At 45.9% G+C, this 17572-nt stretch overlaps 1 protein-coding gene across 6 annotated transcripts in view; it reads left to right on the plus strand.

Annotated features, from left to right (window-relative positions):
- Window positions 1–17572, plus strand: part of SCYL3 (SCY1 like pseudokinase 3) — a 48902-nt gene that overhangs the window by 22082 nt on the left and 9248 nt on the right. For 4 of the 6 annotated variants that reach the window (XM_027610120.2, XM_027610119.2, XM_027610121.2 and 1 more), the window contains 7 exons: window positions 1806–1919; window positions 4034–4090; window positions 5269–5371; window positions 6600–6711; window positions 8541–8618; window positions 10972–11111; window positions 12516–12700. In XM_027610120.2, coding sequence (XP_027465921.1) covers window positions 1806–1919; window positions 4034–4090; window positions 5269–5371; window positions 6600–6711; window positions 8541–8618; window positions 10972–11111; window positions 12516–12700 — 789 coding nt within the window. Of the gene's footprint in view, window positions 1–1356; window positions 1473–1805; window positions 1920–4033; window positions 4091–5268; window positions 5372–6599; window positions 6712–8540; window positions 8619–10971; window positions 11112–12515; window positions 12701–17572 lie in introns of all 6 variants that reach the window. The other 2 variants (XM_027610124.1, XM_027610125.1) reach the window with 2 other exon arrangements.

The following is a 17572-nucleotide window of genomic DNA, read 5'->3' on the forward strand; positions in this document are numbered from 1 at the left end:
AGCACGTTGGAAGGCACCAGAAGGGCTCCAGACAGGTGGTTTGTGGAATGGGCAAGGGCTTCTCCAACCCTGGGCAGTTTTTTATAGACTTTATTTCGGTTTACTATTGTCTCCCTCTAGTTTGGGGGAAGTCTTTACCTAAAAATACCTGCAGCTGGTATTACTGTTTTTAAGACAAAGATAAAGCCTTAACACTGATGTTGCTGTGGACCAGAGTTCCTATTTGATCCCAATTTTGTTACATTTTAGATTTTGAAGGAAGAAATGACCATTTCTTAGGAAAAGGCAGAGCTTTACACACCCCTTCTCATTTGAGTGGGTGGTGCTACTGAGGGACAACCTCTTTTTTTTTTTTTTAAGGTTATTTATTTATTTGGGGGAGAGAGAGCGAGCACTAGTCGGGGGAGGAGCGGTGAGAGAGAGCAGCAGGAAGCTCCATGCAGGGCTGGATCCTGGAACCCCAGGATCACGACCTGAGCCGAAGGCAGACGCTTCACCGACTGAGCCACCCAGGCGTCCCAAGAGACAGCCTCATAACACTGTGGTCAGATTTGCTCTTAAGGGGTAGGGGTAGAGTGCCTATGTTTACTTCTGGCCTATTTCTTGACAGTATTATTGAGCTATTTCTTAATGGAGTACTAAGGCCTTTGGCAGCCCTCCAAGATTAAAAATTACTGGTCACAAGTTAGAAACACTTGCATTTGACTCATCTCAGTGTATGGTTTTGTTTGTTTGTTTGTTTTAACTTTTTCTATTAATGGGAGACTGATTCCAAATATCAGTTTGGATTTATTGTCTCTTAAAAGTATGTCTAAGGTTCATACAAAGAAGAATTAGTGCTTCACGTGGAGGAATATTTTCCTCGTTGGAGAAAGTACATGCACATGGTAGAAAGTTTGACTAGTGTGAGAGTGCATATAGGGAAGAGTAAGCCCCCCGCCCTGAATCCAGCACCCCACCTCTCTCCAGAGGCAACCATGGTGATCAGCGTATTAGTCCAGAGATGGTCGGTGTGCATATAAGCCAAATGTCCCTGTGCTTATTCTCCTTTGTTTTTTCTCAGATGTAAAAATACCATACATACTATTCTGAACCTTCCTTTAGAATATATGTATATACACAATATATATCAAAATTTGTACATACTTGATCTAGTGAGTAGAGTATTTAAAATGCACTTGTCTACTGAAATGATTTCTGGTTCAGGAAAAAAACACACTTCAATCCTGTTCTCATTTTCTTCTTTCTTCTCATTTATCTGACTGTATTATTTTTTATAGTTTTAAATTTTTGCACTTCTGTGGTCTGTGGGGTATTTCTGGTGGTCCTTATTCCATTTTCCTCTTCTCTGGGCAGGATTTTTAAATGCCTACTGACAAGATTTCAGGTGAAGTGGATCTGGGTTCGTGATAGAATGTAGGTGAGGAAGAATTTAGAGGAGAAAAGTAATACAATAACCTATGGGAGCAAAGGTAAACTTTATCTTTTAAAGGATGAAAGCAAATGATGTAGGCTCTAAAGAGTTGTAACCTCACACTTAAGGAATCCTTGGTTCTCCTGACACCCGTGGAAGCAGGGATGTGCAGCCAAGGAAAAGCCCTTTCATTGCACTTCCCTGTTCTCCAACCTCATAATGCTTAATTAAGCAGGCTTATTCAGTCTGTCATTCCTTAAAGTTGTACTTCCATTTATCATGCCACGAGTGGGATGACTTGCCATATCTCTTTTTGGTGTTCAGTATTTAGTTTTTTAAAACTCCTGCTTCAAAATTTCTAGTGGCAGCTTCCTCCTGTTCTTTTTTCCAGGGACACCTAACACACAACAATGTCTGCTTATCATCTGTGTTTGTGAGTGAAGATGGGCACTGGAAGCTGGGAGGAATGGAAACCGTCTGTAAAGTTCCTCAGGCCACGCCCGAGGTAAGCCAGGGGATGGGCCCCCTTTGTCATGCAGAATTTGATAGCATTTTGGTATGTGGTTCTTACCTGGGGATTTTCCTTCAATGTTAGAGTGATCTTAGATTTGGAGACTTGACTTTTCTGTCACTGCTCCTATTCGCAGAACGGTAGGGGTTTATTCTTCAGAGGGGCCCCAGCCTTCATTTCTTCTTGTCTCCTCATTGGGTAGCTGAGGAACTTGAGACTGAGAGGTAAACTGGCTCGGTCAGGTCAAATTTTTAATTAAATGTTCCTGCCTTCTGCTCCTCTAGTACCCTGTACTTAATCACACCACTTAATGTTTAATATTGAAATTACCTTTGCGGGGCACCTGGGTGGCTCAGTCGTTAAGCGTCTGTCTTTAGCTCAGGTCATGGTGGATCGAGCCCCGCGTCGGGCTCCCTGCTCAGCGGGAAGCCTGCTTCTCCCTTTCCCACTCCCCCTGCTTGTGTTCCCTCTCTCGCTGTGTCTCTGTCAAGTAAATAAATAAAATCTTAAAAAAAAAAAAAGAAATTACCTTTGTGTGTCTGTTTTCTTACCAGTGTTTGAGCTTCATGAGGGTGTGAGAGTCTCTTATATGTATCTTTACATCTCTACCTAGAGTAGTGCCTGGCATGCATCAGGTACTGAAGAAATGTTCGTTAACAACCGTCACGTTGTCCAAAGTCACGCGCTGTGTCCTAACAGCTGGAGTTAGGACCCGTGCATCTTAACTCCTCCCAGTGGGCTGTGTTGTTGCTGCCTCTGTACCCCTTACTGGTTTTGTCTGACCAGGATCTACAAATTTGCCTCCTAGGTTGATGAACCTTCCTCTTCTGTTTTGTTTCTTGTGTTCACCATTTTGCATGTTGCCACTAGACTTGCTCTTTCTGAAAAACAGAAAAAAACCAAACCAATCCCATCCCGGCAGCCCTACTGAAGTGGCGGCTCGCGACCTACTGGCTCTGTCTGGTTTCCCCTGTTCTCTTGTGGGGCTTCCACACGTGAGCCATGTTAAGTGTGCACCTTTCTGGGCTCTTGCCCAGTTCACCTTCTACTTCCACCACAGAGATGCTCCTCTGGTAATATTTCTGCCCTAGTCGATCCCTTTCTTCTCAGAATTCACCTTACATCTAATTAGTATAACAGCACGTAGTTCATCCTACGACCAATGTTCCAAATTTTTTACCATGGCGTGGAAGGCCCTCCGCAAGCTCTTCCCCAGCCTCCCTTCAGCGTCACATACCACTTCCAGCTACTGAGTTGCACTCTGGTCACCCCGAGTTCTCGCAGGGGTGGTACCCCTGCACCCTCTACTTCCCTTGTGTGCCGTTCCGTTGCTGGGATGCCTCGCTTCCCCCAGGATCTCTGGAGAATGGAAGATGAGCTGAAGTCTCAGATCTAGCTAAGTCTCTTTGTGGAGCCCTCCCCTGGGTGTTCCCTACCCAAAGAAATTTGTCCCTCTTTCTGTGCTTCCATGGCGCTCAGCACATCACTGAAATTTTTAGTTTACATTCTAGATTGTGAGCACCCGGCTGGGGGCAGGGAATTTACCATATTCCTTTTGTATTTCTCGTGCCGTAAGTGGTGTTTGGGACATAGAAGCTCTTGAAAAATAATCTTTGAATCAGTGAATGAATGTCTTTGTTCTGTGGATGTCATCTCTGTAGCTAATAAGGTCCCCAACTTTGGTATCTCACGTGGCAGCGAGCCTTAAGATTGACTTGATTCAGTCAGAAGATTAATGATAGACTTGTTCTATGCTAGAAAAGCCTTTTATTTATTAATAACTAGGCAAGATGAGAAAGACGTATTCCTAATGATTAGTGGAAGGAAGTGAGATGCAGAGATGCCTCTGAACAGCAGAGGGCGCCCTACCCGGCTGAAGGGGAGAGGCAGGGAACTAACCTGTCTTTTCCACTGAGCCTCGTGCTCTGCCAGGTACTGTATTCACATTTTTTAATTAGCAAGATTTCACATGTACGTATTTAACATGTGGCATTGGTGTGAAGGCTTCATTGCTGCTATTTCCATTGCTGGTTGCTTCTGTAACTTGCTGTGATTGGTTCACCAGACCTGTGTATGAATTTTTTTCCTTAATTTATTTCTCTGTCTAGTTTCTGAGGAGTATTCAGTCAGTCAGAGACCCAGCATCCATCCCTCCTGAAGAGATGGTAAGATGACATGCTTCAGCTGTAACAAAGGCTTCTTCGTGTGACTGAGTGTGAAACTTAAAAGAACCTTTTGTCTGTCCCCTCTTTCTTGGCCAAGCTGCAGATGCCTCAGAATGCCTTTGGCCGGACAGCTTCTCAGATTAATCTCATCACCACAGCAGGGAGCCTTTTCCCTGACAGTCCGCTTACATTTTTGGTGGTACAGACACCTAGGATACCGTGTAAAGACAGGGTTGGTGCTTCAGACCCATTTCAGGGTCTTTGTATTTTGCTGGAAGCCCGAAGAGCTGGGGGTGCAACACTCCAGCCCTTCCTTTGCTTCCCCGAAGCCATTCATCGGCCTGTCGGTTATTGGTTAGGACGCCACGAGACCTAGAAGAGTGATGATTGACATTAATAATCTTGAGTGACAAAGGTTCCATCCACAAATTTCCCTGATAGGTCGATGAACCTTTCTATTCTGTTTTGTTTCTTGCCTTCACCACCAGCTGCTGGTGAAGATTGTATTTACCAGTAAATATGAAGGAAGTTGCTCCCTCTAAATTTGTTTTTATAACTGCTGGAAACAGACCGCGATCCCCAAAGACATATTTAATGTGCTTTACAGGAAATACAAACCCAACTACAAACTTGAGTGTAGACCTAAGACTTGAAATAAATCCTGTTGATCCAAATCAGCACTGTGTGTATGTACTAGTGTTTTTCAGACTGATTTGTGGTTTTAAATCAAGTTGTTAGAGGTTCTGACAAGCATTTTGAGAAAAAGGAGTAAAGTAGAAAATACCATTAAGTGCTGTAGGTAGTAAGGCTAAGTATTGTTTTATGAAACTTTTGTTTCCGTTACGTGAGTCTTTATGCATATGTGTATATATTCCTTCCACTAACGGTAATCATAATAATAAACATTTTAAAAATCTGGTTGCAGCCAAAAATATTTTTGAAAGCCACAGACATATATCCTATTTAGGCCTTTTGTTTTCTTTTTGCCCTTGTTTGATATTTTTAAATCTTTGATAAATTCCATTCACTCCGAGTGTAGAAGCCTGTAAGCGAGTGGATGGTGCTGTGAGGTTAGCTTGGAATCTCATAAATGCAAACACGGGAGAGTGCTTCAGAGAAAACTTAGGTGTGGTTTATAAGGCAGATTCTCTAGGTTTAATGATCTTTCCTGCTTTCAGTCTCCAGAATTCACAACCCTGCCTGAGTCACACGGACATGCCCGGGACGCCTATGCGTTTGGGACATTGGTGGAAAGTTTGCTCACAATCTTAAGTGAACAGGGTGAGTCGGAGTTGTACTACTGCATCCACAGAATAAGTAGGAAGGTCATTCGCGGCCTGTTCTGTGTGGATTCAAAGGACCGCAGTCTTTGATCACAATAAGGAATCTGTTGCTTACCAAATAACTTGCCTAGGGCAGATCTTAACAGCAGTGAGGAAAGAAGCTCTGATTTCTTTACTTTGCAGAGTTAAAAGCATTTTAAGTAGGAACCACCTTCAGCTCTGACTCTTAAGTAGCCCAGGTTACTCTGGTGATACTTCCTGGGATTGGTTCTTGTGGTCTGAAGCCTCTGTTCCTTAGTCGGCCACGTAAATGAACACTGTTAACCGATGGATGTGGAACCATCTGAAGGAAAGAGGAGGATTCAACATTTTTTATTAATCTAAATCAAGCTTAGCATTTCTTTGTCTTTATTCTTTCCAAGTCCTTTTGATATTTTTCTTCTTAATATAATGTGCTTATTACCTTTTCTTTTGTTGCCCCGGAGAGCCCAGGCTACTGAGCACATTGTTTTCTTCTCTTTTGAGCTCTCCAGAGGCACGCCTGGAGCCTGCTTCACTCTGCTCCAGCCACTGCCGGCCTTCAGGTGCCCACCTGCTGCCTGGCCGGGGGTGCCTGCCCCGTAAGGCCCCTTGCTGCCTGGGATTGCACTTGGCCCAGGCTTCGTGCAGCTCTAATGCAGTTTCTTTCACCAGGTGTCTGCAGCGTTCTGAAGTTACAAGCATCATTCAGCTGCTGGCTCTAAATTGTCTCAGCCTAAAAATACTTGAGAATTACACCCTTAAGGCCCTAAGGCCGCCCTTGTAGGGATGAACTTACTACCCTACTGTGTCTGGAATGGTGGCAATTATGTACCATCCTTGGGAGATTAGAAAATACGGTCATTCCGATAACTTTTCGTGTTCTCTGGATGGGGAACCCTGGTGGGAGAGGCCCGCGGACCTGCCACCTATTCAGCCATCTTTAGGCCTGAGCTGAGCTAACCCGGACAGCCAGCCTGGAAGTGAGGCGGCTCCACAGAGCAGCCCCGGGGAGTGGGTGGGGGTTGGCTGTGTGGGCAGGTGAGTTTTGTACACCTGCCTTGGAGTCTGGCTTCTGCTTAGCAACAGCCAGGGCTTTGTTTGTTTGGGCTTTTACAGGTTGGTTTTTGCTCTCGTCAGTCTCCAGCTATAGAGGTCCTGGAAAGAGGGAGAAGGCATTGGAAACTAACTGTAGCTCTGGATTTCAGTTTCAGCGGATGTTCTCTCCAGCTTTCAACAGACCTTGCACTCAACCTTGCTGAATCCCATTCCAAAATGTCGGCCAGCGCTCTGCACCTTACTGTCCCATGACTTCTTCAGGTGAGGGCATCTGACGGCCTTGGCTAGCTGTTTCCCCCGCAGCCGGCCTGCTCTTGGACCTGGCGTTCCAGCCATGGGGTTTGGGGGCCCCAGTCACGCGGTCCCTCCTGTGGTTGCCGTTCACTGTCAGGAGAGGTTTAAATCACGTCCACATGGGAAAACAGAGGGCAAAATTGGGCTGCCTCTCGGGTTCTTATCACAGGAAGTTTGAGATATCTTTAACTGTGGTGAAGGCTTGAGTCTAGAAGTTACAGCCAGGTCCCCTTAGGACTTGGGTTGGTGAAGAGGCTAGTGGTTTGCAGTTGTCAAGGAATTGAGAAACTCTCTACTGCCATCGTGTTCTTGATAAGAATTTGTTATTGTTGAAAATTTTTCTTGTTTGGGGGAAAGGAGCTCATTTTTCTTCAGGCAGAAGATTGTCTTCTTGGTTTAGTAATACATGATGGAAGAGAAGCACAGAAGTCTAAAGGGAGGGCACGATAGAATGGTAATACTGTCGCTGGATTCAGAGATGTTTTTGAACCTCTCTTCAAGGTCAGTTTTAATTACGTGTCCTCCACCTTTTCATTTCCATGACCCAAAGGTTAATTTCACAGTCACAACTTTGATTAGCAGAATTGATCTTATGTCCATTTTGAAACTAAAGACCCTTACTTGTTCACGGTTGGAGAGCCCAAGAAAAACCAGAGTGGAGGGAAAGCTAACGTTCTCCTTGGAGGGGGTGAATTACCTCTAGGGTAGGACTAGGGGCCATATTATTAAACAGGGCAGAGAGGTAGTTTCACTATAGCTATTAGGATTTTATTTGACATTTACATTTCAAAGAAACTGTTCAAAACCTTGCCCATTACAAGATTCTTCTAACCAAGGCATTTCTGTGTCCTTTTGGATAATTCATACCAGTATTTTATTTACCTTGATATAAGAGCTCTACAAAGAACAACCCTTTACAGCAAGTAGATGATCTCATCACTGTGTGGTAAGAGTTCTTTAGTAAGAATTGTACTTTAAGCAGAGATGGGAGAGAAAACCAAAACCCACACCAGCTACCTCTTCCTGAACTCTGATGGTTACGTGTGAGCCAACTTGATTAGACGTCAGTTAAGACATTTGTGTTTTTTCTCTGCTGCTAAGCCGGAGGGAAAGAAAGGGGTGTCGATGTAAGATGTGGAGACTCGGGGTGCTGCGTGCGGATGGCCCAGCAGCCTCGTCCCGGTAGAACGGGAGCACGGGAGCAGCGCTCCCCTGGAGCTGGGCAGTGTGCAGCCTCACAGGCCCTGCGGGGACAGCCCCCCCCCCCCCCCCCCCCCCCCCCCCCCCGGCCTGGCTGAGAAAATGGCCTCAGGGCTTCGGACAGTAGCAATGGGAAGATTCCAGTGACTGGCACGAGAGATGCCTCTTTCTCCAACCCTCTCAGAGTTCTTAGTTCACTAGAGCAGACTGGAGATTTCAACGACTGTTTGCAGTGTTTGATCACCCCAGTACCACTGTTCCCGGGACAGTTCATTTCACCACATCCTATTGCAACAAAAGCTCAGAAGACTCTTGATTGCTCAAACCACCGGGTTTGTGGGTGTTTGTTTACACACCGTGTGCCTTGAAGCATGTATCCTCTTCACAGATCTCTTTGCTGTTCTTAAAATGCTGGTGGGCCTGGCTCATAGCATTTGTCTCATGAGCTACTTAGTTATAATAGAGTCTTCTAAGTGGCACGGGAGAATGTTTCCTTGAATATTAGCATAGTGTGGTCTGTGGTTATGGCTTCAGTATTTAACATGCCTTCTCTAATCTATTGTCCTGCATATTTTTTTTTTCTCTTTGCCATTTAGGAATGATTTTCTAGAAGTTGTGAATTTCTTGAAAAGTTTAACATTGAAGAGTGAAGAGGAAAAAACTGAATTTTTCAAGTAAGTTCACAAAGTGAAGGGCTTAAAATTCAGTAACTTGGATTAAGTCTGTGTAATCACTTCGGGTGGAGAGATGAGTCAGACGTTTACTTTCTCGGGCCAAGCTTTTTGGATATTTCCTGTGTGTTGGCTTTCTGCTAGGCCCTGGGATGGACAGATGGTTCTGGTGGGGGAAACATGCAGACTGGTAGTCCTTAAACAGTGATAGAGCTTGCCGGGGGCGTCCTGAGACCCCAGAGGAGAGAGAGGAGGTATTCTAGGCAGTGGGAACGAGTGCACAGAGGCAGGGCGCGTGCTGAGCCTGGCACACCTAGCAGCTGGGTCCAGTTGGAGCGCAGACTCCGAGGCTGGGGTGGGTGAGAGGTGGGCACCCTCAGGTGGGGCAGTGAGAACCAGTGACACTGGTGGTAAGCAGTGGGCTTCAGGCATTGAAGCTGTGGAAGCGGTCTGTGAAATGGTTAAATCTCCCAAGGCGGATCGCTCTGTCGTCTGTGGAGGGCACGGGTTGATTTTTTATGGGACTTGGAATGGTTGGTAGACCTTGGCAGGCATCGGTGGTACAGTGAAGACACAGACAGGAAGAACTTTCAACGTCAGATTGGCAAGCCCTTAGGGATGATCCCAAGAGCATTAGAGAATCCTGGAGGAGAGGCCCCAGCGCGCCGGGAACGTGAGGAGTTTGGGGTCAGGGTGTCCCTGCGCAGTGTCGGGGGGGGAGCTGTAGACGGAGATGTGCACGGGCATTTGGCCGGATGGGTCTGAGGCCCGGGAGAGACGTCGGCAGCCGAGGAGCCAGCAGTGAGGACCAGGGTGCCACAGCCTGCAGTCGGCGACAGTTTCCCAGAGAAAGCGGAGGCATGGGGAAGACCGAGTGCCCAGACGTAACCCTGGGGCAGCCGCCCAACCTCGTACAGGGGTGGCTGACCAGTGAGACAAAGCAGCGATGGTGACAGGAGGTTCGGAGAATGCCCAGAAGCCTTGTGGTCCCGGCAGAGGAACGTTCGGAAAGGTCGGGGGAATCCCTGTTCACTGAGGAGTCGGGGGGAGCAGTGGCGGCCTCGTCTGAGGAGGAGCCGTTGGAGCGGAGGGAGCCAGGCCGCAGTGAGCTCAGAAGTGAACGGAAGGTGAGAAAGTGGACTGCGTAGAACCTCCTGAGAAGTTCGGAGAAGAGAGAACAGAGAATAGCCGAAGAAGGGAGTGGAGACAAGAAGGGCTTGTGTTTAGGACGAAAGAGATGTGGGCAGGGGTGTAGGCTGAGGGAGCAGGGCTCGGGGAAGAGAGCTGTGGCCCCGGAAGAGGTCAGGCTGTGGGGTGACAGTGGCTGGGCGCAGTGGGAAGTACGAGGAGGCCCCGCATCCCGGGGACCCGTGGGGGAGGCGGGGACGTAGACCCGTTAGGGCACGGTGGCCTGTTTGCTCAGGCAGTAGGAGGCAAGACGGCCTGCTAACGGTGACCGGGTAGGGGGACCCCGGTTACCGCTGCTACTTCCTAACACCTGGGTCTTTTTTTTTTTTTTTTTTTTTTTTTTTGGAGAGAGAGAGAGACAGCAGGGGTTGGGGCAGAGGGAAAGGGAGAGAATCCCAAGTAGATCCCCCCCGCCCCGCCCAAATGCAGAGCCTGACACGGGGATCTGTCTCATGACCTGAAATCATGACCTGAGCCAAAATCAAGAGTCAGCTGCTTATCCGACTGAGCCATCCAGGGGTCCCAAATACCTGTATTCTTTTTTTTTTTTAAGATTTTATTTATTTGACAGAGACACAGTGAGAGAGGGAGCACAAACAGGAGGAGTGGGAGAGGGAGAAGCAGGCTTCCCCCCGAGCAGGGAGCCCGATGCGGGGCTCGATCCCAGGACTCTGGGATCACGACCTGAGCCGAAGGCAGACGCTTAACAGCTAAGCCACCCAGGCGCCTGCATCTGTGTATTCTTAACAGAATGCTCTTACGTGTGTTATTTTAGGAAGTTTAGTAACAAAAGCTTGTATTTTTGTTTACTGTGGGAACTCTAGATAAAATTATATCCTACATTTTTTAAATTTGAAGAAAGTCCTTTTAACTGACGAGGAAGCTTCTGGCTTATTGGGGAAAAGGAGGACACTGGTCTGTAAATAAGGGGCAATTTGTTGAAACCTTTCCTAACTCAGATCGGAGCTTGTCTGTGTGCTGGCAGCCTTCTCTCACACCCGCTGCATTTTTCCTAAAAACCTTGGAACCACCCGTTCACCTTCCCTGGCCACGTTTCACAGTGCCTCACTGTGACAGAAGTCGGAGAGGGCTGTGTGTGTCTGAAGTGTACAAGGAAGCAGATACAGTGTCACAACCAGGTTCCCAGGCTCTTCTTCTGTGCCCTCAGATTCCTGCTGGACAGAGTCAGCTGCTTGTCAGAGGAGTTAATAGCCTCACGGTTGGTGCCTCTTCTGCTTAATCAGTTGGTGTTTGCAGAGCCGGTAGCGGTTAAGAGTTTTCTTCCTCATCTGCTTGGCCCCAAAAAAGGTGAACTTTTTTCAAAGGATTATTGGTCATTAAGGAGTTTGGGCATTATTAGTCCTTATTTTAGCCGAGTGAGATTACTGCCTGGTATAGTTAGATGTCTCTAAAAACAATTATTGGCCCCTTAGGTGATCATTTTCACTCAGACCTGGGTACCAGAGCCCACTGGGTAAATAAGGAGCATCTCCTGGAGAGTCAGATTTACTATAGAAGGGTAACATATTGAAAAACACACACACACACACACACACACACACACACACACACACACACACACAGGTAGGACTAGAATAGGAGATGCACATGGAGTTTTAGGATAAGGCATCCATCTTCATAGGACTTTTGCATTTGCAGTGAGGCCTGTGCTTTCTGACTTCCCAAGAGCAACCCATTTATTTTGTATTTTCAGTGGAAAGATTGAAAAACATGGAGATCACTTTCCTACTTAGAACTTCTGTTTTTTTCTGAATGTGAAATGAGGTTATTATTCTGATACTCTCACTTTATAAGCACTGCAGATGGTAACACATCAGGTTAGACAATATAGCATTAACAGTCTGTAGAATTTCGTGTTAGGGAGAATTCTGCCTTCAGAATTTATTTTCTTAAAAGATCTGGATCCAGCAAAGCAGCATTATAGGAAACTATTTTACAACATAGAATTTCCTTATATTCTTTGTCATTCCCTGACTTGTTTTTTTCATCGCAGTATAGTTGACACAGTGTTACATTAGTTTCAGGTGTGCAGCACACTGATTGTCCAGTCCCTGAGTTTTTCTTTATAGCTCAGTCATTCTCTTACTCAGTAGATCTTAGAGGGGGGTGCTTCTGAATCACCTGGGGAGCTTTTTACAAATTTTGCCTGCATGCCTAATCCACTGGTAGCAAGACAGAGCCAGGGCAGGACTATATCGATATATATTTGTAAGGGTCCCCAAATGATTATGGTGGGTGTCTCTGATAACCACCGCCATGACTAGCAGGAAGATAGGACCACCCAGCTTCAAGTCCCGTTGTGACATTTACCACCTCCTGGTTTTGCAGATAAAACTGAAGCAGCAGTATTGATCTAATCTAGTGTATGAAATTCCTCATTGACTAAACAGAAACGTATACAAAGTTACTGATTCAGGAGTCTATTAAAATATAAGCTTTCTTTGTTGCTGATTAAATCTGGTAGAGTATTTCAAAAATATTTCTACAAAGTCCAGTGTATTTAAGGTAATTGAGCCTTGAGTGATTGGGGTCAACCAAAAAGGTTTCCTTTGGTTTGGGGCATAAGAATTTAGAAGAGTACTTAGACTATGTGTCACGTTGTGGGCTCAGTTTATGAATTATCCTTTGTGTTCCTTTCATGGAAATGACAGTTTGCCTTTTCATCTGTAACTACCTCTGATCTGGGGGTAGACAGCGCGCGGGGAGACACCCCTTGCCTGCTGTCGCCGGCCCTGTTCCAGTCGCGGGTGATCCCTGTGCTGCTTCAGCTGTTTGAGGTGCACGAGGAGCACGTGCGGATGGTGCTGCTGTCTCACCTGGAGGCCTACGTGGAGCACTTCACTCAGGAGCAGCTGAAGAAAATCATCTTGCCACAGGTCAGAGATGGCCGGCGAGGAGAGGTGGGGAGAGCAGGCACGGCTCACGTGGGGGCTAAAAGGAAGCCGAGGGTTTGGAGCCGGAAGATCCTCGCTTCGGAGGCTCTGAGCAGCAGTTGGGTTTCAGAGCTACTGACATACAAAAGACTGGAATTCAGATTGCATTTCCATTCCCCTCACACAGGCAAATCAGCTAAACTAACATATTTGGTCTTAACCTGGGAAAACTAATTCTGTCTGCTAATTCTTTGGGGAAAAGGAACAGGAATCCTTTGTGGATGCTTTGTGACAAAAACTGTAAGTGTCCACAGCTAAATACTATAAAACAAGTTATATATAACTGAGGGGAGAATGAGATGATTTGGACTTGTGGCTTCCAGCCTATTTCTTAGCCGCTGGGGAACTGTGTAATGATTCACCCGCTCGGGGGCTCCAGCTTTATACTGGTTTGCTGGGACTCACAGAACAAGTTACCACAAACTGCCTGGCTGAAAACAATAGAAATCTGTTCTCTCCGGGTTCTGGGGGTCGGAAGTCTGAAATAACCGTGCTTCCTCTGAAAGCTCTAGGGGAGAAGCCGTCCTTGCTTTCTTCCCCCTTCCTGGGAGCTCCCGGCAGTCCTTGACTTGGCTTGTAACTGTGGGTCATGCCAATCTGCCTCTGTTGTCAATGTGGCCTTTTCCCCTCTGTGTCTTCACTTGGCCTTTTTAAAAAGACACCAGTCATTGGATTTAGGACCCACTCTAACCCAATGCAACTTCATTTTAAGGTCACATTTTGGTTGGGTGTGAATATTTAGGAGACAGTATTCAACTCAGTAGAAGGTAGTAAAAGATTTTGTCAGCCATGTAGTAACTTTCAAATAATTTGTTTTCCTATGAGATTAATTGATTTGCAAATTATTTGTGAGACGTGGTTTTATGCCACGTCTTATGCTTGGGTCCTGGGGCCATAGAGGTATATAACACCTTGCTTTCAAGGATCTAGGAGGTGGGAAAGATAGGTGTTTGTTATCTGTTACTGTGTCACAGACCACCCCAAAACTTAGTGCCTGTCCACAGTCATTTTTGTCTCACAGTTCTTTGGATTGACGGGCTCAGTTTGGGGATTCTGTCGTTGCACATGATGTCAGTTGATGAGCAGTCCCCTGGCACCTTGGAGGGGATGGCTGAAAGGCTGGGCTTAGCTGGGCCTCTCTTTCCACGTAGTCTCGGGACGTGTCAGGGTCTCTGTTCCCCTTTGTCACATCTCTAACAGTGTAGGTGGACTTCTTACCCGGCTGCCCAGGGCTATGGGAAGCGCCAGAGCGGCCTTTCTGAGGCACAGGTTAGGAATGAACAGTGTCACTTCTGTTCCAGTCTCTCGGTTCGAGTGAGTCGTGCAAGTCAGCAGGTTCGTTAGATGCTGGTTTACACAAGCACATGGGTACTGGGGGGACAACAGAGGGGATCGGCTGGCTTTAGGGCCAAGCAACCACAAGATAGCATGTTGTGTTACTGTTACCCTGATGTGGTTGTGTCTGAAAATGTTGAAGAGGGACGGAGCACTCGCCCTCTGAAATAGAGTTCTCGTAGGTCTCTGAATTGACACTGAGCTGAGCCCAAAGATTGAGTCAGCAGTGTGTGAAAGACAACGAAGGCTCTCCTCTGTAGGGGAATAACTTGGCCAGTTTTTTTAAAGAATATTCTATTTTAGAGGGGGGACGGGCAGGAAGAAAGAATCTGAAGCAAACCACACTGAGCGTGGAACCTGACTTGGGGCTCGATCCCACAAATGCAAGATCACAACCTGAGCCAAAACCAAGAGTCAGATGCTCGACTGACTGAGCCACCAGGCGCCCCACTTGGCCAATATTTATGTGCTACAGAGTTCACTTTGGTAGCAGTGTGGAAGATGGACTGTAGAAAGGGAGATCAAGTAGGAAGCTATTGGAACAGTCCAGCTAAGAGAAGGCAAAGTCTGGGGAAGATGTGGGGACAGTGGTTATGGGAGAGGGACATAAAAAGGGCAGAAGGGGAGGACTTAGCTTCTCATGAGAGAGGCAGAGTTTGAGGATGACTCGGATTTGTGGCTTGGTGGTTTGTTATTTTATAAGTACCTCAGTGGTTGGAATTCTAATCATTTTCGAAAGAAACACACTTTATTTGTACAGCTTTGTTTTGAGAAGGTGCCTGATTTGTTAGCATTGGACCTGATAATTACCTTATTGAGTCTTGTTGGAAATCTTGATCTTGGATAAATGAGGGAACTAGACCAGAAAAAGTAAATGATGAGTCAAGTCATAATGAGAATTCCTAGAGAAGCTGGCACCAGAACCCAGGATCCCTGGTACCCATGATGCCATGCTCCCGCCACTGGGGAGGCCCATTACCCTGGCCCTCTCTCTGGCCGGTGCAGGTGCTTTGCACGCCATCTTCCTCACACAGGTCTTTGCCGGTTCAGAGCAAAGCTTCTCCTGAGACCTGCATGTGACTGTCGTAGTTGAGTTTCTTTTGGTTGCAAGTAACTGAAGCCCACTTAAACGAGCTAAAGCAAAAAAAGAGACTTTAATAAAAGGATGTCAGAACTGCCTTACATGGAAATCAAGTGCAGCTGGGACTCAGCCACATGCTCTTCATTCCTTTCTTTTCTCTTTTGAGCCGTCCCACTTTTGACTTTCCGAAGACTAGCTTTTCATTGTTTGACGTACACATGGCCAAACATGGTTGTCCGCATAGCTTCCAAGTTTATTGTCCTCAGTATAGCAAGCCACAGAGGTAACCAGTTTCTCCACATCCCAGTTAATGCTGGAAAGGGATCATAGTTGACTCAGTTTGGGGCAGGTGTTATGTACATCAGATACAAAGACAGTTTTCCAAGTCCTATCCTTTTGCATGTGTAAAGCTGAGAAGAGGGGCAGGGGCTAGGGACGTAAGCGTGAGGGACGTAGACAGGTGTGCTCAGTAGACACTGCCTGTCTCTGAACTGTGTTTATGGTCCTGCAGTGACGTGCGTACAGATAAGGAGAATGAACATGTAAAGCGGTCTTTTAATTGAGATATAATTTACATATAACCTATTAGTTTCAGGTGTACCACATGATTCAGTATTTGTATATATTGTGAAATGATCACAGTAAGACTTGTTAGCATCTGTCACCATACATAGTTTACTAAATTCCTTTTTCTTTGTTGAGAACTTTTAAGATTTATGTTCTTAGCAACTTTATGCAATATGGTAATATTAGTGATAGTCACTATGCTGTATGTTACATCCCCATGACTTTTTTTTTTTTTAAGATTTATTTATTTACTTAGAGAGTGAACGCGGGGAGGGGCAGAGGGAGAGATTGGCTTTAGCGGACTCTGTGCTGAGCGTGGAGCCTGACGTGGAGCTAGATCTCACAACCCTGAGATCATGACCTGAGCGGAAACCAAGAGTCAGACGCTTAACCGACTGTGCCACCCAGGGACCCCTGACTTATTTGACCCCTTCACCCATTTTTGGCCCCTCCTCACCATCCTCTTTCCCATCTCTGGCACCACCAGTGTGTTCTCTCTATGAGCTTGTTTTGTTCTGTTATTTTATTTTTATTTTTAAAGATTTTTTTAATTTTGGGGGCGCCTGGGTGGCTCAGATGGTTAAGCATCTACCTTCAGCTCAGATCCTGATATTGAGCCCTGTATTGGGGCTCCCTGCTTAGCTGGGAGTCTGCTTCTCCCTCTGCCCACTGCCCCCCCTCCCCCAGCTCATGCTCGCTCGCTCTCAAATGAATAAATAAAATCTTTTTTTATAAAAGATTTTAAAATTTTAATTAAGTGATCTCCACACCCAACATAGGGCTTGAACCCACAACCCTGAGATCAAAAGTCGCATGCTGCACTGATTGAGCCAGCCAGGTGCCCCGTTTTGTTTTTTTTAGATTCCACATATAAGTGAGATCATGTGGTATTTGTCTTTCTCTCACTTATTTCACTCAGCATAATGCTCTCAAAGTCTATCCGTGTTGTCGCAAATGGCAAGATTTTGTTTTTTATATGGCTCAATGATATTCCTGTGTGTGTGTGTGTGTGTGTGTATAAAATCACATTTTCGTTATTCCTTCGTCCATTGATGAATACTTAGGTGTCCATATCTCAGCTGTTGTAAAGCTGCAGGGAACATGGTGGGGGTGTTAAGTGTAAATTAAGTATAAGTTAGTGTTTATGTTTTCTTTGGGTAAACTCCCAGAAGTGGAATTGCTGGATCTTATGGTAGTTCTTTTCTTTTTTCTTTTCTTTTCTTTCTTTCTCTTTCTTTCTTTTTCTTTTCTTTTTCTTTCTCTTTTCTTTCTTTCTTTCTTTTCTTTTTCTTTTTCTTTTCTTTTTCTTTCTTTCTCTCTCTCTTTTTTTTAACTTCTTGAGGAACCCCCATGTTGTTTCCACAGTGGCTGCACCAGGGCTCCCTCGTCCCACATCCTCACCAGCACTTGTTACCTCTTGTCTTTTTGATAAAAGCCATTCTCATAGGTATGAGGTGATAGCTCATTTGTCCCGATACATCACTTTGACAGTATCGTTGACCGTACTCCGCATGCAGTGCCTGTTATTTCCATGACTTACTCAGGCCGTAACTGGAAGCCTGAGCCTCCCGCTGCCCTTCACCCCTTGTGCCCAACCTTGTTCGCCCTCCCCCCTGACAACCATCAGTTTGTTCTCTGTATTTACTGGTTTGATTCTGCTGTTTGTTTATTCGTGTTTGTTTTGTTTTTTATTTTTTTATTTATTTTTAAAGATTTTATTTATTAGAGAGAGTTCAAGCAGGGGGAGCAGCAGAGAGAGGGAGAAGCAGGCTCCCACTGAGCAGGGAGCCCAATGTGGGGCTCAGTCCCAGTACCCTGAGATCACGACCTGA

This window comes from Zalophus californianus, chromosome 10 (assembly GCF_009762305.2).
Source record: "Zalophus californianus isolate mZalCal1 chromosome 10, mZalCal1.pri.v2, whole genome shotgun sequence".
NCBI classification, from domain to species: Eukaryota; Metazoa; Chordata; class Mammalia; order Carnivora; family Otariidae; genus Zalophus; species Zalophus californianus.